General features: G+C 33.5%; 1 protein-coding gene across 2 annotated transcripts in view; it reads right to left on the bottom strand.

Annotated features, from left to right (window-relative positions):
* Window positions 1-23,053, bottom strand: part of COG5 (component of oligomeric golgi complex 5) — a 290,537-nt gene that overhangs the window by 21,894 nt on the left and 245,590 nt on the right. For both annotated transcript variants that reach the window (XM_011372500.2, XM_011372499.2), the window contains 4 exons: window positions 16,832-16,942; window positions 15,226-15,288; window positions 6,718-6,821; window positions 1,746-1,983 (listed from right to left, as the gene is read on the bottom strand). In XM_011372500.2, the coding sequence (XP_011370802.1) occupies window positions 1,746-1,983; window positions 6,718-6,821; window positions 15,226-15,288; window positions 16,832-16,942 (516 nt within the window). The remainder of the gene's footprint in view (window positions 1-1,745; window positions 1,984-6,717; window positions 6,822-15,225; window positions 15,289-16,831; window positions 16,943-23,053) is intronic.

Genomic DNA, 23,053 nt, shown 5'->3' with positions numbered 1-23,053 from the left:
TCCACCTTTTAAGACTCAGAAAACATATTATTAAAATGAAAAGCAAAAACGAAAAGCCTTCTTCCTACAGCATTCTTGCTCCGGCCATCTCTTGCTCATCTCCTGCTTGGCTGCCACTCTAATTGGACTTGAAGTGCTGCCTCCAGGAAAGTGACTCAAGAACCAGCTGGAGCAGAATGCAAATAAACTGGTGGGGGAGGGAGCCCAGGAGAGAGAAGAGGATAGGAAAAGAAAAACAAAATTAAAAAGGAAAGGGGAAAAGAAGGACAGACACTCATTTGAGTATAGCTTATAATATTTTTAATAAATAAGAGCAGGTCCTGCGATATCACTGTGTCTTCATTTCAATAACAGCCTGTAAGCCCGGTAAGGGACAAGTAAGACACCATTAATATATAGATCTCTTTAAGCTGAAGTGTATCTATAACAACAAAGCAAAATGTACTTGTGTTTGAGAACAAATCTGATAAAAATGGGAATGATAAAATAAGCCATGTTAATGGTAATGTTTAATTTCTGTTTTCATGCTTAAGGCTACCAAACCAGATTTCCCAAAGGAAGGCTCTTTACTATGGTCTACTAAAGACCAAAGCCTTATCATTTGGAGATGAAAATGGCTTATTCTAGACCAACTGATATGTGAAGAGCCCAGCTCTTGAAATATGAGGTTATCTACTTGGCTCCTTTTTGTGACTCTTTTCAGATACAAGGGAGCTTTGGGCAACCAGCAACCCGGTATGAGCAGTCAGCCATGTATTTTCCTCAGTGCAGGAATAATGAACCAAGACTTGCTCACACATACACAAAGGAATAAAAAGGGACGTTAAAATCTGTCCATCTTTATAAGTAGAGAGGATCTGGGAAAGCACTATGAATAATCTATCTGAATTAGTAATTTAGACTAGTAAAGCTAACAGCTTTAAAAAACTTTAAAAAATGAATTCGTTTTTGACATGTTATGTAAATACGAATTATGGTTCTGAATCTTTTAATGTGTGTGTTTGAGATGTTTCTTCTTTGCCTCTGATACTATTAAAAGGCTTTTAAATATATGTCTAAAGAGCAAAGAACAAAACAAAGAAAACCTTTCTATACAAGCTAATTATAGTTCTGTTATTTTAATGTTATTTTACCTCATTCACATCAGATAGCCTGGAATGATTTCAAGGCTGACCACATACAGGAAAGGTACTCTATTTAATACAAAAGACTAAATACTCAGATTCTTTATCTACCTGGCCACTGCGCATGTAATAAATTAGAACACTGTTCTGGGATGTTGAGCTGGCCTCCAGAGGATTACAGATGTGTTGCAGTTCTTTCTCTTTACATGGCAACTGATGGCCCCTTTACATTGTTTGAAAAATAAATTTCATTGCCTATATTATTTTCCAGCAAAGTGAATCAATTATTCTTATCAAAATTGACCTGGTGGGGTAGTAAAATAGTGAGAAAGACCTGCATTATGCAAAAATGAGAAATGTTGCTTTACTGTGAAATGTGCTACTTCACTTTATTTAACCTTGAAGTATCAAAGATGAGTTGTGATTCTTTTGTTAAATAAAAAGAAAAAAAAATCTTCTATAAAATATCTTTAAAGTTGTTTTTATCAATTAGGTTTAAATAAATTTATTTTTATTTATACTTCAAGTCTTTAAAACACTAAAGAATATATTTAGTCTTTCATTTAATAGATAATATTGAGGCTGAGACATTTTCCCTTTTATAGCTATGCATCAATTTACCTGTGCAAAATCAGCAGCAAGTCGCATTTTCCCACCTTCACCAAGAGGTCTTATGAGACTGGCATTGCGAATAAAAAGTTCAATTGCTCTTTGGGCAATAGCTTCAGTGTTGTCAAAGACAAAATCCAAGCATTCAAAGTGTTTAAAGTAGTCACTCATAACTCTGGCAATGAAACCTTGAAGCTCCTTCATGTACAGAGAACAAGGAACATCGGGCTTTCCTGAGCTGGACAATGACCTGCAAAAGAAAAAAAAAAACAGCCAATGCACTAAAAGGGACAATTTGACTTTTGTTCTTTCTTCTGCCTATTTCGATCCTAAGCAATTTTTTTCCCTTAATATGTAGAAAAGCCATTGTTTATTTTTGCAAAGAGTTAAAAAACATAAAACAATGTTTAAATTATTTTACAAAGACTGTTTTAAGATGCTAGGAAGATTGCTGAAGGAATCTTAGAATCCATTTACCTAAAGATTATTAAAAATTATTAAAAGTTATCCAGAAAACCATCTGTTCTGGATAATTCACATGAGTGACTTATGAACTCTCTCACTGGTAAGGTCTCTCTCAGTTTTACGACTCTCCATCCTGGTTAGTGCATAAATCAATAATGGATCCTGAAATAGCATTTTATTCTCTGTAATGGCAGAAAATGCTGCCTTCCCCCAACAAGTTCTTAGCAAATATATTTCTGATCTTGTGCTATTTAATTTGATCAGTCCAATAGTAGAATTCTGACTATAGAACTGGTTATGTAACAATACACATGGTTTGCAATTTTTTCCTCTCAGATGATGAGGTTTAGAAAAGTTTTAATTTGGATCAACAGAGGATGCCAGCTGATGCTCCATGAAATACTATTTATGATTTATAAATGTTTATAATTGCTCTTTAAAGACTATATTAAAAGAATGTGAAATATTTATAGGAAAGAAGAGTTATACCAAAACTAGAAATCACCTGATATTAATTAGCCAGCCTGTGAGGTCATCAGCTACATAATGCCGAATCCTTTTCAAAAAAAAGTTAAGTGTTTCCCTATTCTAAAGATGACATAGAGAAACTAGTGATGGTCTAGAGAAGAATAACAGATATGAGTCAAAGGCCTAGAGCAAGAGAATGAGGTGAACTTAATTATTTTCAAATACAGCAATGGTTATTATAAGTGGGATGCTAGCCAAAGGTCTTCCACTTCCAGAAGCAGATAGAAATAGAGAAAACAGGCTTACATACCAGCAGGAGGAGGTGTAAAAAAGAATGTCCTAACCATGGCAAGGCCACTGATGGGGGCAGGTGGAATGCTACTGTTAATGGTGTCACAGGGTGAAGTGCTGCTTGGTACAGTGTACAGGGACAATGAGGGATGGCAATCTTCACGTGGGGTTTGGTTTTGCCAGGTTCAGACCACTGCATAACCTATCTTTATTCAGGTTTTATTGGTACAAAAGGGGAAGTTGCAAAAAAAACACACAAAAGCTATCAATCTCTTTCATATATCTTCTTAAGTGTTATCAAAAGCACTGTTGTTATCTTGGTACTACTCTGGTGGATTGTTTCAAGAACTGTAACTGGTCAGTAGAAATGATTTCTTTGAGGATTAGGAAATAACATGCTAAAATAAGTTTCATTAGCATGTATTATACAAGTAAAATAAAACGATCTATTATACAAAATCTTGAAATATGTTTTATCAATTTTCAATGTGGATTAGGAGCTTGATTTAAATTTACTGGAATACAAAACTTCCTTGGCAATTGCTAATGCTCAGTTTTTCAAATTATGCTGAAACTTTTAGTAAGAGGTTCTCTGATAAAGTGTAGTAGTAAATTGTGCAGAAATTTAAGAGAGCCTACCCACAGAAGTTGAAGATAGAAAGACTAAACAGATGCACATTTGAAAAGTGCTAGACCAGGAGTCCCCAACCTCTGGGCCACGGACCAGTGCTGGTCAGTGGCCTGTTAGGAACCAGGCTGCACAGCAGGAGGTGAGCGGAAGACTAGCAAGCAAAGCTTCATCTGTATTTGCAGCCGCTCCCAAGCACTACTAGCATCACCACCTCAGCTCCACCTCAGATCATCAGGCATGAGATTCTCATAGCAGCATCAGTCCCTGGTACCAAAAAGGTTGGGGATCACTAAATGGTGATCAACTTCTCGTCACCAATCTTTTCTGTGTATATGTGTAACTCTCCACTCCTCATAGGTGTTAATCCATCACTTCAAGGATCTAAGGCCCTCCTACTTTTACTGTCTTCCGCCAGCCCCAAAGTAATTGGACATGAGTGATTTTACATTAAATAAAAGAATTTCAATGTACTATGTCAATCACACATTTACATTTTATCTAATTTTATCTAAGCTTTATTTAAGCTTTATCTAATTTTGAAAGAAACATACTGGTTCTATTAAATAGATTTCAAATACCGGGAAACCATATTTGAGGATTACGTTTTAAATAGCAGGCAGTTCTATAACCGTTCTCCAGATAAGGTTGGCCTACAAGGTAAACCTGATTTATTCCTTTTACCTAGAATAAGTGTAAAGGGCTTGAAAGGGCAGGTGTCCACTACCGTTTTGCCAAGTGTGTCTTTGAGGGGCTAGTCTTACTATAAAAATAATGCCTACTTCTTGAATAGTTTACTTCAACTTTACCTTATATTTCATATAAGCCATACACATATAAAATAACATAACAGAAATACTAATAACAAGATTCTAGAAAATAGTAAAATTACTGCCGTAGGAGTAATACTTTAAATTCACTATAAAGCAATACTGCCATGTAGGGAAAATGACTTTCAGTGGAATCTCAAATGTCTGCTGTATATGGAGAGAGAGCTAAAATGGAGTCATCAAAGGCCATTTGGGAAAAACAATTAAGAATAACGTTATATACTTTAAAATAATGCTTCATATTCAAGACAATCCAATCAGTTAAAAAACCAATCTGGCTCACCAGTATTTAAGCAAACTGGTTAAAACATACTTATTTGAGAAACCAACTTTTAATATCTAACGTGTTATCTGTAGGGATTAGTCATGGCTCACGAATACAATTACTGAAGTATGTATCTAACTGCTCATAAAATAAGCCTATAAAATTCATTTTTGCTTCCTTTTCAGGGGCATTGATTATTGGTCTAACTGGAACATTTCAGATCACTTTTGAACAAAATTCATTTCCTCCCAAATACTGGTAATCAGCATTTTTGTGTAGAATTTACTTTATTCTTCTGTCCTTCCTACCAATATTAAAAATAGAGGCTGACTTTTTCACCCTTCAAAAGATACATTGTAAATTAAGTAAATTATTTAAAAAATTAAAGAAGAATGCAATAATCACAAATTTTCTACAGATTAGTGGCTGGAAATTTAAGAAAGCAGATATCCTTTTAAACAACATGAACATAAAGAGAACAGGACAGTTCAAAAACAGTAATGAAATATGAAGTAGGAATAAAAACACATATTTAAATTTTAATATCTAAATGTTTAGTATGGTTAAGTTTTTACAAAAATTGCCCTAAGCATGTAAATAACTTTTCCAAATTCTCGTTAGACAGTTTTCTAATACACCGAGTCAAAACTATTTTAGTCTATTTAAAAAGATTTCAACAAACAACAAGTGTTGGTGAGAATGTGGAGTAAAGGGAACCCTTGTGCACTGTTGGTGGGATTACAAATTGGTGTAGCTAGTATGGTAAACAGTTTGGAGGTTCTTCAAAAAATAAAAATAGAACTACCTTATGACCAGCAATTCTATGTCTGGGTATTTATTCGCAGAAATCTAATACACTAATTTGAAAAAAGACATGCACTCTTATGTTCACTGTAACATTGCTTACAGTAGCCAAGATATGGAAGTAACCTAAGTGTCCATCAATAGACAAATGGATAAAGAAGATGTGGTAAAATATATATATAGTGGATTATTACTTAGCCATAAACAAGAATGAAATCTTGCCATTTATGACAACATGGATGGACCTACAGTATATTATGCTAAGTGAAATAAGTCAGACAGAAAACAACAAGATCCATATATATGATTTCTCTTATACATGGAATCTAAAAGACAAAATAAATGAACAAACAAAACAAACTCATAAATGCAGAGAACAAATTGATGGCTGCCAGATGGGTGGGGGGTTGGGGAGATGGGTGAAAAAATGGAAGAGATTAAGATATATAAATTGCCAAACATAAAAACAGTCACAGTGTTATAAAGTACAGCATAGGGAATACAGTCAATAATATTATAATAACTATGTATGGTGCCAGGTAGATACTAGACTTATCAGGGTGATCAGTTCAGTTATATGAATGTCTAATTATTATGTTGTATACCTGAAACTAATATAATATTGTATGTTAACTGTAATAGACAAATAAAATTTTAAATAAAAAGATTTCAGTAAACTGGGTTAAGAACTATCAATCTTATTCTCAAGATACATATGATATGGATAAGCAGTACATATATGAAATAGCTATGGAATAATATTAAAATGTTTATGGCTAGGTGTAAAATGACCAGATTAGATTGCTACAAAACTCTAAAACAGGAAAATCCCTCTTGGAAGGGGCTGGGCAGGAGCTTGCCCTCAAAGCCAGATTCAAACTAGCACAGAAGCAGAGGTAGAACATTTCATACAAGGAATACCATGCTTATGCCAGAGCTCAAATACAGGGTACTTATGAGATACAAAGAAAAAGATAAGATTGGGAAGTCTTGAAGTGCCAACTCAAGTCCTATAGATGTTAATGACAGAAGAGAAATGATGAAAACAAGAACTGAAAAATTTTAATCTACTAATGGAACTCACAATGGATAAAGTAGGATCAGGTTGGAGGCCAATCCTGTCACAATAAGAACAAGCCCTAAATGGCAGGAGACTTATGGAGTAAGGGTAAAAGAGGAAATGAAAAACAAATGCAATAAAAGTTAGTAAAAATCTTGGTTTAAAGTTATTACCCAGAAAAATCTTCTTGATGCATGGTGATGATTATGGCCTCTATAGCATCTCCCACTGAAGTCAGTAACGGTTGCACAGCGTTTCCCATAAGAACGTGGATCATCTGAAAAGAAGAGAAAAGGAAGGAGATGCAAAATTAAAGAAGACTACACCAAAAAACTGACACATGAGAAGCATTATGACTAAAAGTTTTCATACTATATCAAATTCAGACTATATACAATTTAACTGTAATAATTCAACAGAAGTCTCTTCTCCCTAACTTCTGTCAGCAATGATTTCTGAAGCTTAAAATAAGAAGAACATGGCACTGAAAAATCTCAACTCCTCCATTTCTCTCACATTTTCAAAAGTTTAATGGTCCAATGAGCCCCTGGAAAAAGAGGAGGAAAAGTGCAACTTATGAAGTAAAGATCAAATGAACACATTTTTTTTTTTTTTAAGTTTCTGAAAAGGGTGAGGCAAGACCAAAAGTAATTCTTCAAAATTGGAATGACATCATATGCTTGTAACCAGATAATATAATAAATATACTGGTGATTCTTATGAGGCAGAACAGTGAGGCATTTTATGAATTAGATTTCTATTTAGAATTTTACAGCAGTGATTCTCAACCGGGGGCAATTCTGCTCCCCAGAAAACATCTGGAAATGTTTGGAGACGTTTCTAATTGTCACAACTAGGGTGGGCAAAGAGTTTGCTACTAGCATCTAGTGGGTAGAGGATACAGATGCTACTAAATATCCTACAATACATAGGACGGTCCCCCACAACAAAGAACTAAAATGTCAATAGTGCTAAGATTGAGAAACTGTTCTATAGTGAGGTATAATCATTGGTTAAGTTATGTAAGACCCTAGGCCTTAGTTATGAGTTTTTAGTGTGAAAATACTGACTAAACCTCAGTAAATACTCAAAATCTAAAATTTAAGTATATTCTATATGTTTCAATGATGATTACATAGGATTAAGATGGATGGCTTTGGCTCATACAAATGATTTCAACCAAAGAGAAAAGTTTAAACAGGACTCTTACTCATTAAATTTCTAGATGCCATCTCTAGCCCTTGGGGAGCTGGCAATCTATTAACAACAGATAACAAGCTATAGCGATATCAGTGCTCTACTCTACAAGAGTGCTATGGGATCATAGGAGAGATCTCCAGCTTACACTGAGAGGATCTGAAAAACAAAAGGTGTTGATTAAACTGAATTTCAAAGGACAAATAGGTAAGAAGAGTGGTAGGGCTAGAAGGGCTTATGTTAAAAGCAAAGGAACCTAGGAAAACTGATGCATTTGGGGAACTGCAAAGCGTTCAATACAGATAGTGTGAGGTGCCTGCCTATGGGGAAGAAAGCTGGGCAGCTGATGTACTCTGTGTAGGCTGCTAAGGAGTTGGAAGTTTATCCTGAAAGGACTAGGAAACCAATTATGGGTTTTAAGTAATGAAAAAATGTGGTTAAAGATCTGAATTTGGGAAAAAACATGTTATATAGTAGACTGGATAAATTAGACTAAGAGTAGGAGGACATACTAGCAGTATAGATGCAAAACTGTGAGCACCTGAACCAAATCAGAGGCAGTAGAAACAAATGAAGAGACAGGATGAAGATACTTTGAAAGGAGAACAGCTGAACTTGGTAATTAGATTTAAGGAATATGGAGTGGAAAGATTTAAGGGTACACTTAGATTTTTCTCTTAATGGTTTGGTGGTATTATTAACTGAATATGTAAATGCAGAAGCAGCAGTTTAATTTGGTGATGGAGGGAGAAAATGATGAGTTCAGTTTTTACTATGAGTTTGAAGGGCCTTTGGGAAATCGACATAGGCTATCCAGTAGGTGCTGATCTTACATTTGTAGTTTCTGACACATTTTGACTAGATTTGGTAGTCTTTGGCTTTCAAAGAAAGATGAGGCCAAAAGAGTCAATAAGATCCAAGAGGATGGTCTGTAGAGGAAAGCCAAATGCCATCTTAAGTTCATGCAGAAGAAGAGCTTTTGAATGATTAAGAGAGATAAGAGCTTCTATTTAGTATACATTATGTGCTGGGTACTGTGCTATGTGCTTCATGTGTAATAATTCCACTTAAAACTCAATTATTCCTTCCCCTAAGAATTACTGAGATCTTTAACTTGTAATTGGGGAAACTAAAGTCAAGTTAAGGAGATTGTCCAAAGCCATAACTGAGCAAGTGGATGAGCTGGGGTTTTCCAGCGGCATCTGACTCCAGTGTGCTTTTGGTTATACTTTGTCACTGGGCATAGAGTAGAAAGAGACCTTAGATATGGTGGAAATAGACAAGGCAACGCCAAGAAGGAAAAGTTGGTTTTCTACTCTGGTATGAAGGTTCTAACTACACATCCTTCTATGAATAATTATGAAAAAAGATAGCAAAAACAAAACAAAAATCTACTGGCGGGCTCTGGATTGGAGATGGAAAAAAAAAAGCAAATAGTTTTAGAGGAGTGTGGGAGTCTAGAGCAAGCAACCAGAAGACTGAGTTTTCGTGTGTGTGTGTGTGTGTGTGTGTGTGTGTGTGTGTGAGAGAGAGAGAGAGAGAGAGAGAGAGAGAGAGAGAGAGAGAGAGAGACTTTGCTCTAAGAATGACTTACAGTCATGCTAGTGACAAAGCTGGGTAGCTAAAACTGAGAGAAAAACAAAATAAAACAAAACTTGCAGTCTTTGCAGTCTTCCAGGCCAAAGGAACAGAGGAAGGAGCCCTGGTTCAACTAGGGCTGCTATAGAGTAAGAGGGGAATCTCAAAAAAGAGAAAGCCAGAGAAGAAGAATGCCTAATTCTCTATTTAAACTCAGCACTAGTCGTCAGTCGATAATCATGCATGTGCAGAGCAAACTAAAAGTGGTTTGCAACTAAGGTTTAAAGAGCTGAATGGAATGGCCAACTGCAGATATGTCAGTGTACAAATTGAGTCTAATTAAGCTAATTAATTGCTAAGGAAACATCATCAACACTCCTAGGAGCAATATCAAAAAATACTGAGTCTACATAGTATAACATTCACAATATTAAGGATATATTAAAAATTACTACTAAAACAAAAGCTAGAAAATGTTATCAATTCTCAAGGGAAAAGCTGTCAACCCTGAGATGACCCAGATTCTACAATTAGCAGGCAGGAACCTCAGTAGGGTAAAGAAGAAATACTCACAATAAATAAAATAATAGGAAATCTCAGTAGAGTGATTCAAAATGTGAAAAAGAACCAAATGCAAGTTTTTAACTAAAAAAAAAAAATTATACTACATGCAAGTAGAAATAAATGCACTTCTATAAATGCAAGGTTTCTATATTTTACAGAACATGATACAATATTAACTCTAATACTATGGAAAGTTAAGAATGTAATGTGGTAATCCACAGAGGAACCACTAAAAAAAAAAAAAAAAAATCATGCAGAAGAACAGATAAAAATCTAATAAATAAAAATGAAATTCAAAAATCTTTTCAAATAATCCAAAAGAAGGCAGGAAAGAGGGGGAAAGAGGGGGAAAAAAACAGAAGGGATAAACAGAAAACAAAACTATATGCCTAAATAAAACCTTATTAATAATTATATTATGTGAATGTATTAAACAATCCAATTAAAAGGCAGAGATTATTAGAACAGACAAAATGGTAATACCTATATACTGTTTACGCGAGATGCACTTTAAGAATAAAGGCACAGAGGAGTTGAAAGTAAAAGGATAGAAGATATACCATGTAAACACTAAGCATAAAAAGGCTGGAATAGTTAAATAAACATCAAGTATAATAGAATGCATCAAAATAACTATCAACAAAAGCTAAAGAGAGATATTTCACAATGATAAAAGGGTCAGTTCATCAGGAAGGCACACCAATGATAAATATATATATAACAGAGCTCCAACAAACTAGCAACACAGCTTCAAAACTGGGGAGTCAAGAATCACATAATTAAAAGAAGAAATAAATTAGTCCACGATCATAGTATAAAATTGTAACTCCTGTTTTTCGACAATTGACAGAACAACTACATAAAATATCAGTGAGATTTGAACACTTTATCACCACCTTGACTTAATTGATATTTATAGAACACTATATTCAAGTGCAAATTATGGATTTTTGTCAAGCACACATGGTTCATTCGCCAAGACAGACCACATGCTGGGACATAAAACAAGACTTAATAAATTTAAAAGAACTAGAATCATACAAAGTATGTTCAATTAAATGAGAATTAAATTAGAAATCAATAACAAGATAGCTAGGAAAACCATAAATAATTGGAAGTTAAAAAAACCACTTCTAAATAATTCGTGACTCAAAGAAGTTATAAAGAAAATCAGAAATATTGCAAGCTGAATGAAGATTATAAAAAGCACAACACATCAAAATTGAAGTGCTCAGGGGAAATTTACAATTTTAAATGTTTATTTTGGGAGAAAAATGGTCTTAAAATTCAATGGTATAAGGTCTCAAAAAAATTTTAAAGGCAAAAAAAAGTAAGTAGAAGGAAATAAAAAAGACAAAAGCAGAAATCAATGAAGTAGAAAGATAAATAATAGAAAAAACTAATAAAGCCAAAAGTTGATTCTTTTAAAAGATCAACAAAACTGATAAACCCCTAGCTAAACTGATCAAAAAAAAAAGAGAGAGACAAATCATCAATATAAAAAATGAAAAAGAGGTTATCACTACAGGTCCTAAACAAACTAAAAGGACAGTAAGAGAAAATCATATACAGCATTACTCTGAATAGATAACTTAGATGACTAGACAAATACCTAGAAAGTCATAAAGTATCAAAGCTCATTTAAGAGACAGATAACCTGAATAGCCCTTTATCTATTAAATGAATTAAATGTGTAGTTATAAACTTTCTACAAAGAAAACTATAGGCCCAGATGGCTTCACTGGTGCATTCTACTAAGCATTTAAGGAGAAAACATAAATTCTACAAATTCCTTCGGAAAACAGACACAGAGGAAACATTTCCAAACCTAATTAGTGAGGCCAGTATGAACTTGATATAAAAACTAGACAAAAAATTACAAAAAAAGAAAACTATATACCAATATCCTTTATGGTTACAGACACAAATATGTTTAACAAAAGTTAAGTAAATCAAATCTAGGAATACATAAAAAGGGTAATATACCATGACAAGGTCAATTTAATATTTGAAAAAAATTCCTGTAAACTATTTTAACAAAAGTAGTAAAACCATATGATCATGTCAATACATACAGAAAAAGCTATTTGATGAAGCAACACCATTTGTAATAATAATAATAATAATAATAATAATATAATAATGTCTCAGTAAACCAGGAATAGAAGAGAACTTGTTTAATCTCATAGACCATTTAAGAAAAACTTATAGCTAACACCATATTTAAAATAGCAAAATACTGAGCGCTTTCCCCTATGTAAATAAGGTCCACTCTTATCAGCCCTATTCAACACTGTACTAGAGGTTCTAGCCAATGAAACAAAGCATGGGAAAAAAGGCATAAAAGTCAGAAAGAAAGAAATAAAACTGTCTCTATTTGCATGTGATATAATGGTTTACACAGAAAATTTTATAGGTAGATGAGATTTTCCAGTTAGGAAAAATATAAAGCAGAAACTGAAGAGAGCATCTTGGGGAATGCCTTCATTTAAAGGACGGATAGATAATTAACAACTATCAGGGAAAACTGAGAAAGGAGACTAGTTTATATTTCATAAGCTCTTTACAAGGCAGGGAAATGTGTCATACATTTTTAAAAGATTTATCTAAAATGGCTAAGATTACAAAAATATTGAAGCCTCAGCAATCTGAAACATTTCCTTTTATAGAACATCGAATCTTCACAATTAGGGAGGAATGAAGAGTTGTCACATAAACTTAGCAATACAATTGCTATTTGCACAAGACAATCTCAGTAATAAATGGATCAGAATTACTGGGCCAACATGTTTAAATGGTACTTATACCCAGGGTGGTTATAATGAAATGACCTGAAATGTATTCATTAATATTAATTATGCCATCGATGATTTATTAGATAATGCCTATAACATGAGATGATGAACCTCAAGTCTAAAATAACACGTAATTTTGGCTAAAATTTAAACAAGGTAGAGAAGAAACACTATTATGTGTCTTTACCTATATTTTAGTAAGTAAAAATGTATGTTTAGTATCTTCTCTATCAAATAACAAAGGCATACATATTTTTGGTTCTTGGGCTATAGTCATTTATGCATCATAATATTCTATCCCTAATTCAAAGTGATGTTATAAATTTCCTACAATTTTATAAAATTCAAGGTTCCTTTTTGTCTAAGTCAGAGGGTTTTGTTTGTTTTTTACTTAATATGTCATAATGATTTTTATAAGATTTAACTAAAAAGCAAGGTCAAACTGTTTCACTGAGTTCTGTTAACATAAGCAATTAAGTCTCTAATTGGCAAGGCCACTTTAGGATGGCCCTGTACTGATTGCTAGTCTTCTCTTACCCAGAGAGTCTCCAAGAAATTTCTATTTTTAACTTGTCCAAGAGATTTTTATCATCAACAAAGTATAGGCACGCTGTCTTAACCTATAGAGTAGACTTTCTCAAACTATGAGCTGCGATTGTTAGGGGTCAAAAAATTAGTCGATTATAATCAGAATTTTTAAAAAGTAATATGAGTATAGAAAATAGAGTGCATCACAAAAAATAAGGAAAAGTATTGTTTTATGAAACCTTTGTATTAATTACAGAAATGTGTATAAACACATATTCTACATATATATGTATATATTTGAAAAATGGCTTATGTATCGTGTATGGGATGACAAAGTAAAATGTATTTCTTATCTTAGGTAGTGATAAAAAATGTTTCATGGCTACTGCTAGAAGGAAAAAGTGTTGAATTACAGAAAGAAAACTACATGTATTCTCGCTTAGAGGCAAGAATATTGAAACCTTTGGTTTGTCATACTGGTCCAATTTTATAGTGTTTTTATGATCATCGATAAATTGGACAACTCTTACTAAAAACAATTATTTTATTATGACAGCATTAGTAATATTTCATCATAATGAGATGAGACGAGTGCACTGGAGAAAAAGATACAGAGAAAACATCCAAGTGTACTTTTACGATGTTGGGAAAAAAACAGACTGTCTCCTCTTACTCTCATATGTGAATTTAGTATCCTTAAGTTTTGGGGCCTGTTAAATGCCCATCCATGTCACCTACAGACAAGTAGCATATGACCTCAGAAGTTTTCTTCTCCTTTAGGATTTGTGGCATCGTTCTTTCTCAATTTTCTTCCTCACTCTCTTTGTATCCTCTTTACTCTCTAAATAGTTCTCTTTGGAATTTACTGGTAGTATTCTCTCTCTCTCCTTAACTTTACCCAAGTGATCTAAATTCAATCTAATACTTGACATTTATTACCTTTGTGTTGATATACAGCACCTTTTTATAGATGCAAACTAAGGCAAGAGGACACTTATTAACTTGTCTGAGGTCATAAGCCAGTTAAACAGCTGAGATGGAATTCAAATACAGGTAGTTTGGCTCCAGAGTCTGTGCAATATGGACTTAACTTACTTATTTAGTAAGCACTAAGTAAATACTTAGTAAATGAATTAATGAATGATGGTGGCAAAGTAGAGTAGACACAACTCTTTTGAGTCAGCAATGTCTGGTTTTATCAGCTATATGACTTTGAGTGAGTTATTATTTCTAAGACATACAATGAGGATAATAACACATAAACAGTTGCTGTAATATTTCAATATATTGCATGTGAATAGCAAACAGCAGGTACTAAAGGTTATCTATTACTATTATATGAATGAGTTGCTTGTTTTTTAAAAGAGTTACCTACTGTCAACTATATATGACTCTTAATCTCATACCAGTATTATTTTTCATTAAACATCCTTAGTATTAGAAAAGGGGTATATTTATGTTCGCGTATTTAAAAGGGGAATTTACCCTGGTTTCACACCTTACAGATATACATTAGAGTTTCTAAGCCTTAGCATTATTGATATTTTGGGCCCAATAATTCTTTGTTATGGGGAGCTGTTCTATGCATTACAGGATGTTTAACAGCACCCCTGATACCAGATGCACTCCTTACAATCAATATGTCTCCAGATATTGTTAAATGTCCAAAGGGGACAACAATTAACCTGATGGAGAACCACAGCCTTCCTAGCATAATACTTGGCTGTACTGCCCTAAGATAGAGTGAATACTTGTAAGACTCTTGCTTCTCTTCTTATGATAACAATTATCATATGTAAAACACAGTATGTAAACACCAACAGGGTCTATTTTTAAATTCTGGAAAATAAAAACACTCATGTATCTTTTCTCTTTAGGGTAATTATCAACATGCTACTTTTGGTATATGTAGAGGATTCTTAATTATTTTTAAAATGTGACATCTCCCACTCATCCAAACAAATAATTCTAAAACCCACTTTGATTTATACAGTCAAAGGTTAAATTAAATTCTTTTACCTGTAGGGCTGAAATTATAGTTTGCTCAGCTGCTGGTGGGAATGAGCTCTGACTGGAAACCACCTAAAACAAGATTTTGATCTCGTTACAGTTTTGCTTAACTTATTTATCTGTTTTCCATTTTTACAAGGAGGATGCATTCTTGCATTTATTATGTAATTCCAAGTCATTTATTTTTATAAATACTAATTTTGATAGTAACATGATAAAGTTGTTTCCACAAGCCACATATAAAACAGTATCATTACTTTAGCATAATGTCTCATAAATGTTTTAAAAACTCATTGGTATTTATTAATTTAGATAGGTTGAAAAATACTTTTCTGTATAAAGCAAATATATACATCAAACAATTAACACACAAAGAATTCTAAAAGCTATCTTTGTTTTGTTCACTTTATATAGGTTTTAATGATAAAGTTTTAACTTGAAAAAGTTGATCTAAAGCTTGAATTTATATACTCCTTTTAAAAAAAAATCCACTTTTCTATGTTGACTGTAATTTTCAACAGTTTTAAAATACAAATGTCAAAGATTTCCCTTCTTACAAATCAATACAAACATTATGAAAATTCTGAAACTATCAATAAAGACATTTAAATCAGGCTAACTAAGCACGACCTTTCTTTGCTTTAGAGTAATAATTAAAGAGAAAATATATCACTTATTCTTTTTATTTACTTTTGTTTGTTATTTACTTTTCTGAGATTTACCTGTTAAAAAACCCTTTAAAATATATTCTGTTTAGTGTGTGAAATGCACATTTTTAAAAACCCCTAACTGATGAAAGGACTTGTTAAAAATTTTAAGTAATAGTCATGTAATTATTCTAAAATACAATCTAGCACATTAAAGCTTATATCAGAGATCAAGTTTTTAAGAACATCACCTAACCTTTAGCTTCCTTCAGGCTTCTAAACATTTATCTCCCTATCTACTAAACATTTTGAAAATGATTTATAGAGAGTAGCAAAAGCCACTCAAAAGTCAAAGATGGAGTAAAAGTGCTTTCCTAGTAATTACAAATGGAGTTCATCTTAGACATAATATATGAAAGCAAACAAGATATAATTCAGTCATTTTTTAGAATAGCAAAAAGAATATATATTTTTTACTGCAAGTAATCATCAGTGATTATATCATAAAAATTCAATTTTAATGCAGCTCCTATCCCCCCACTTTTTGTGTAAAAATAGAACCTTTTTGATATGTTTGAGGGCTTAAGAGTTTTAGTCACTCATTAGCTTTGCTATAATTTACCACCACCCACATGATATCATATTATGCTTTGTAATAGGTATGAAAAAGAGACAATTTACCTATAAATTATTTGTTCAATAAATTTGATTATATCAACCAAACTTGAGAATCCATAGTTCATGTATTTTAAACCAAATGTATAACAAAAAGTCACACGGATAATAAAGGCCAGGGTCAAAGACTGTGTCAAAGGAATTAATTTGGCAGCTTATTTTATAATCATCACGTTGTCATTGTACTCTTTTGCAAAAAATTAAATAATAATTTCTAAGTCGTCTAAATTTGAGGCAAAAAGAAATATGAACTTTAAATTAAGTCAAAAAAATTAGTTAAAGAGAAAGTTTACCTTTGTTACTGACTGGTGCAACTTAAACAGTGAATTCACTACTGCCACATTTCTTCTCTGCCCTTCCGTAAGAGGTCCAATCACCTGACTTGCATCTCCTTGTGTGGAGAGCTGTAAGAATTCAACATAAAAATTCATATTTAACTGGGGGAGGAGAGAATTAATGCTCCCTGACAAAGAGAATAATAACTGGAACTATTCAATTCAAGCTTTGGACTTCAGGCACAGCAAGAACCTCTGTAGAGATAACACCATGGATGTGGAGGCCTAATTATAATTAGTCTCACACAGGAGGAACATCCTCCACCATCAATACATCATAGCTGATAGACCTCTGAGGCAGATGTGACCCAAAAGCCCAGTATGTTATTATTTTGATACATCAGCATAGTACTCCTAGAGAATACTTACTGGCAACTGTCACCAAAAAAAAAAAAAAAAAGAAGAAGAAAAAAAAAAGAATGAACAAAGAAACTAAAGGAAGGAAGGAAGGAAGGAAGGAAGGAAGGAAGGAAGGGAGGGAGGGAGGGAGGGAGGGAGGGAAGGGAAGAAGGGAAGAAGGAAAGGAGGAAAGGAGGAATGGAGGAAGGGAGGAAGGGAGGAAGGGAGGAAGGGAGGTAGAGAGGAAAGGAGGAAGGGAGGGAGGAAAAGAGTAAGGGAAGAAGAAATAAAAATAAACCTACATCCTATGTACATTTGACAGCCATCACAATATTCCAATGAAATGAGTGGTAAAAAGAGCGTACTACTCTCATTTCTTACAGATTAAAAAAAAATTTTAAAGTTGCCTAATATTATACTATACATGGATGATCAGCAGAAGTGGTATTAAAAACTTCCTACTCCTGACCTTTAATGTACTTCTACACACATGAGTTTTAGGGAGGAGGTCATGAAATGTTTCACTAAGTATTATAATCTAAAACTATTGTAGTTCAATTAAAAGAAAAAAAACATATAAACCATTCTCATATTGATCAGATTTTAATACAGTCCTCTATAACAATTATTATTTAAAGGTAAATTAAAACTAATCAGGACAAATAAAACATGATATAAGTAACTCTGTGAAGGTAGACGCAGATCTCAAATGTATGAAAATTTGGCCTTTTAAGAGAGTCCCTTTGTTATAGTGAGAGGAATAAAACATGAGATAAAGAAATACTATTTCTCTTTCTACTTTCCTTTTATAAACATATTGCATGCATATATTTTCAAAATGACACTCAATTCCCATTTTATCAATTTCTACTTGTGGTAATAAAATACAATTTTAAAACATTAAGAACTGGACGTAGTTCCATAGTGTAGCAGTTAGCACGTCTGATTTACATGCAGAAGGTCCTGGGTTCACACCTCAGTGGAGCCATGGTCCATGGTCTACGGCCATGCCACCCTGAACAAGCCCAATGTCTGATCTCAGGATCGGGCCTGGTTAGTACTTGGATGGGAGACCATCTAGGAAGAACAGGTGCTGTAAGCATAAAAAATAAAAAAAATAATAATAATAATAATAATAATAAGCAGGATCGGGCCAGGTTAGTACTTGGATGGGAGACCATCTAGGAAGAACAGATGCTGTAGGCATAAATAATAATAGTAATAATAATAATAATAATAATAATAATAAACATTAAGAATTGACTTAAAGTAAAAGGAATAATCCTTTGTTGAAGCTACAACTCATGATGATGGCTACTAAGTAAACATAAGTTTTTTTTTTGACATCAGATTAAATAACTCCAATTTATTTTACCTTTTCTCATGGACATAGTCACCAACTTGTAATCAAGTTGTGTTCTGATTATTTGTAAGCTGGTGGTCTGAAAAAAGCCATAGTTTTCTTACAGAAACTATGTTAAATATTACTGGTTAGACTATCAGAAGAGCTCACAAAATCCAAATTAACTTATAATATGGTAAACTAATACTAATAGAAGCTCTGAGTTCCCTTGAGAGAGCAAATGATGGGCTCTGTGCTATGATTAAGGTAGGGAAAGGCTCCTGAATAAGCCACATTAGATTAAAGTGGCAATGGTCAGTGGCATCCATGGTTATGGCAGACTAAGGGGATCAGATGTTAAATATATAGTCTTCCATAATGGGCATTTAAAAGCTGTAAGTTCTTGAACAATTTTTTTAAATCTAATCTCTTTTACTTCTCTTGAGATTCTCTCCAAACAATTTTGAAGAACTACCAAAGAAATGAGAAAGGGAAATAATTTTTCTTATGTTATCTATTTCTATTTATTTTATGTATTCTGTTTAATGAAGAGATAGGCACACTGCTAGAAAGGGTGGAGATCATTTTATTACCAAGGGCTGATCATATTTTTAAGTTTTAAAAGTATAGAAAGGTGGCCCATATCATAATCTCTGGGATGCTATAATCAAAAAGACAGATTATAAAAAATGTTGGCAGGAGGTGAAGAAACTAGAACCTTCATACATTGTTGGTGGGAATGTAAAATGGAGTAGCTACTTTAGAAAACAATCTGGCCATTCCTCAAAGAAACTCAGAGTGACTCAGCAATTCAACTCCTAGTTATACACACAAGAGAAATAATAACACTTGTTCACACAAAATCTGTACACAGATGTTTACAGCAGCATTATTCCATAGCATAATAGCCAAAAAACTGAATGAAAAAAAAAAAAAGACCCATGTCAACCAACTAATGAATGAATAAATAAAATGTAATATATCCATACAATGGAACATTACTCAATAAAAAAAAATGAAATTTTGATACATGCTAATAAGGATAAACCTTGAAAACATCCTAAGTAAAAGAAGCCAGTCACAAATGACCACATATTAAATAATTACATTTATAGGAAATCCAGAATAAGTAAATTCAAAGAGACAAAAACTAGAATAGTGATTGGAGTGGGTGGAAGAAAGGTTAATGGCGAATGACTGCTACCAGGTAGGAAGTTTCTTGTTGGTGATGAAATGTTAAAAGTTTGAATGTGAATATACTAAAAACCATCGAATTGTACATTTTAAATGGGTGAATTACATTTTAATAAAGCTTTCTTTAAAAAAGTATAGAAAGAAAAATCTCCACACTTCAAGGTTACTGATGGATGCCCTGAAAGCCTTGTGAAAACTAAGATTAAGATAAGATGGCTAAGGGGGCTGGCTCCATACTGTAGTGATCAGCTCATCTGCTTTGCATGCAGAAGGTCCTGGGTTCGTATCCCAGGTGGAGCCAGGAACCATACCCTGGGTGGGTGCACCAGGCACCTCGAGCAAGTGGCGAGCAAGTGGCGAGCAAGTGGCGAGCACGCCGCCAGCGTGTGGGAGGGAATGCCCCCCGCCTTCAGAGATCCAGTTTTTAAAGGGAAATGGCAATATCCACAGGTTAGGGGTGGAAGTGCGGGGGAGGCGGGGCAGAAGGCGGGAAAGATAAGATGGCTAAGTTAAACAGACCTACAAAGTTATGTGGAAAAAATATTATAGAAACAAAATATTCATAACATGAAATAACTAAAAATTAAATGTTGCTATACCAAAGACAGGATCGAAAACTTAAGACAATCTGCTGCTTACTTTGGTCTTACAGAACAGAACATAATTGGTCCAACATCTTAACTAAGTGGATCCCTCTCTGTCTCTCTGCAACAATATTGTCATCATCTTTTTGGGGAAATAATTTTAAACTTACAAAATATTACAAAAATAAAAAGTGCAAGGAACACCAATATGCGCTTTACCAAGATTTATCTATTACCTATTTTATCCCATTTGCCTTATTGTTTGTATTCTCTTTCTCTGTCTCCTCTCCCCACTCTCACACACTTATATGCATAAATTTTTTCATTATGTCCCTTATCCCTAAATATTTCGGTGTTTATTTCCTAAAAATAGAGATATGCTATTACAAAACTTCAGTTACCAACTTCATAAATTTACACTGATATAATACCTTTACCTGGAATCTGCCTTATCTCCAAGGAGTTCTGGTTCCTTTTAGTGGAAGTGGTATTAGAGACCAAGATCTGGGCACTACATGTACTCATTGCTACTTACTCCTGTAATAACTCCTGAGCAATTAAGTATTTATACAGATAATCCTTCCAAAATCCTGACTCTTAGTTCCTTGTCCTCTCCTCCTTCAGGTTAAAAGAATTGTACAGTGAATACCATAAGCTGATAACCTATATTTCACACAACTAACATTCTACGATTTGTTTACATCACATTCATACATCCTTTGACTCACTCCATATTTTTGATTCATTTCAAAATAATTTGCAGACTGTATGTCACCCCTAAATACTTAAGTATGCATATAATTAACTAGAATCAATACTTATTTTTTCCTTTTAAGATAAAATTTAGGTATAAAGAAGTATAGAAATTAAGTGTATGACCCAGTGAGATTTGGTAAGTGGTTTTACTAGTGTGGCCAACTGCATCATCCCAAAAGGCTCCTTCATTCCACTTCCCTGCCAACCTCCACTGTTCTGATTTGATTAGTCTTGGTGCTAAGCAGATCTATATTCATAGACAATAGGGAACAATTTTTAACAAGTTCCAAAGACAATGTTTCACAGATCATTCAGTCTTTTACCAGCCCCTGATGCCACTGTGCTATTCTTCCTGAATTTTTTTTTTACTTTTGTTCATATATACTGTTTTCAAAAACTCTAAAAGTAATGCATAATTTATTTTTCTAACATTTTATTATAAACATTTGAAAGACTTGTACAGTGAACACTCATATACTGACCACTTAGACACTTTACAGTACTTGCATATGCTATCCACCCCCAATCCATTTTATATTTTTGATGCATCTCAAAATAACGTGTAGACAGACATTAGTATACTTGTTACCACTGACTTTACCCCACCAATTAGTTTTCTCTATTCTGTATCTTTATATAAAGTTTTTTCTTTGTGTATGTACATGTAAAGCTTCTCATACTCAGCATAATGCTTTTGGTTTTCACTCATGCCTTTTTATTGCTGTGTGGTAATAAATCCATTGATGTATTTATCAGAGTTTGTTTTATCCATCCTTCTGTTGTTCCCAGAATGTCTGAAATAAAATAAGCACTAGATTTAGGAATCTAGACAGACTTGTCTCTACCACTTTCTAGCTAAGTAATTTGAAGCTTCAATTTCTTCATCTGTAACATGGAACCAATACCATGGATAAAAAAGTATGCTTTGTAAAATGCAGAATGCCCTAGCAGTGTAAGTTATCATTGATTTTATCTCTAGACAGTTCTATGTCTTGTTCTCATTTTAACCTAACTTATTCTTTGCTTGGTCTTTTCTCCTATAATCCACTCCTCCGAGCTCTCACCTATCTCAGTACTAGCTAGCGAACAAAGGCATAGATTAGGATTGACAAATCAGAAGCAAAGCTAATTAAGCTGCCTGGAGTTACAGAATGAATTTTGACTCTTTTTGACTTGTGGTAACAAAGCATCTTAGGAAGAGTAGGCACTCTCTAACTATTTCAGAATCTTCCATCCATCTTGAGCCATTTTAACTTTGATTGTTTCAAGCTATTTCCTTCATTTGAACTCCTTCAAATTGACTTCTCTAATTCACAAATGTATCCAGCAAGGCATCTTAAAGAAGATGCTCATTAGGTATCTGTTGAATGACTAAAGAGCCAAAGTAATAGTATTTCACTGTTGCGTTTAAAATCCACTTTATTTGAGATTAATAAAATTGTATAGAGATGCAAAAACACAGTTTTGGCAGTAAAGAATTAGGAACCAGGGGACTAGAAAGATCAGAGTAATGAGATTCAACACAGATTCTCGACAATGAGAAATGAACATACTGGAGAATCATGTTACACTGTTTAATACAGTCTGGAAAGATATGAGTAACTGCAAGAATTGCATTAAGGTTTTAAAAATCACACAGACACACACAGAAAGAAATAAAAGGCTAAACTGATCATTAACAATAATTTAAATGGTTCCCAAGTGTGAATGACAAGATATATTATTCCTTTTCTAAGTTTAACTATCTGAAGAAAATATTTTTCAGAAATTCTAATTCTGTACATTTGCTCACTATGAACATTGTGTCAATTTGATTCATGAGAAACAACTGAGACTGAATCCCTGGAACAATGATAAACTATGTGGTTAACATAAGGATTGTTTTCATATAATTGTTAATTTGCAGAGCAAATGACCGAGACCTCTCTAACGCCACAGCTAAGGGGTAGAAGTAAAAAATAAAAA

Source organism: Pteropus vampyrus, unplaced genomic scaffold (assembly GCF_000151845.1).
Source record: "Pteropus vampyrus isolate Shadow unplaced genomic scaffold, Pvam_2.0 Scaffold208, whole genome shotgun sequence".
In the NCBI taxonomy this organism is placed as follows: Eukaryota; Metazoa; Chordata; class Mammalia; order Chiroptera; family Pteropodidae; genus Pteropus; species Pteropus vampyrus.
This window is presented reverse-complemented; position numbering and strand designations above follow the sequence as displayed.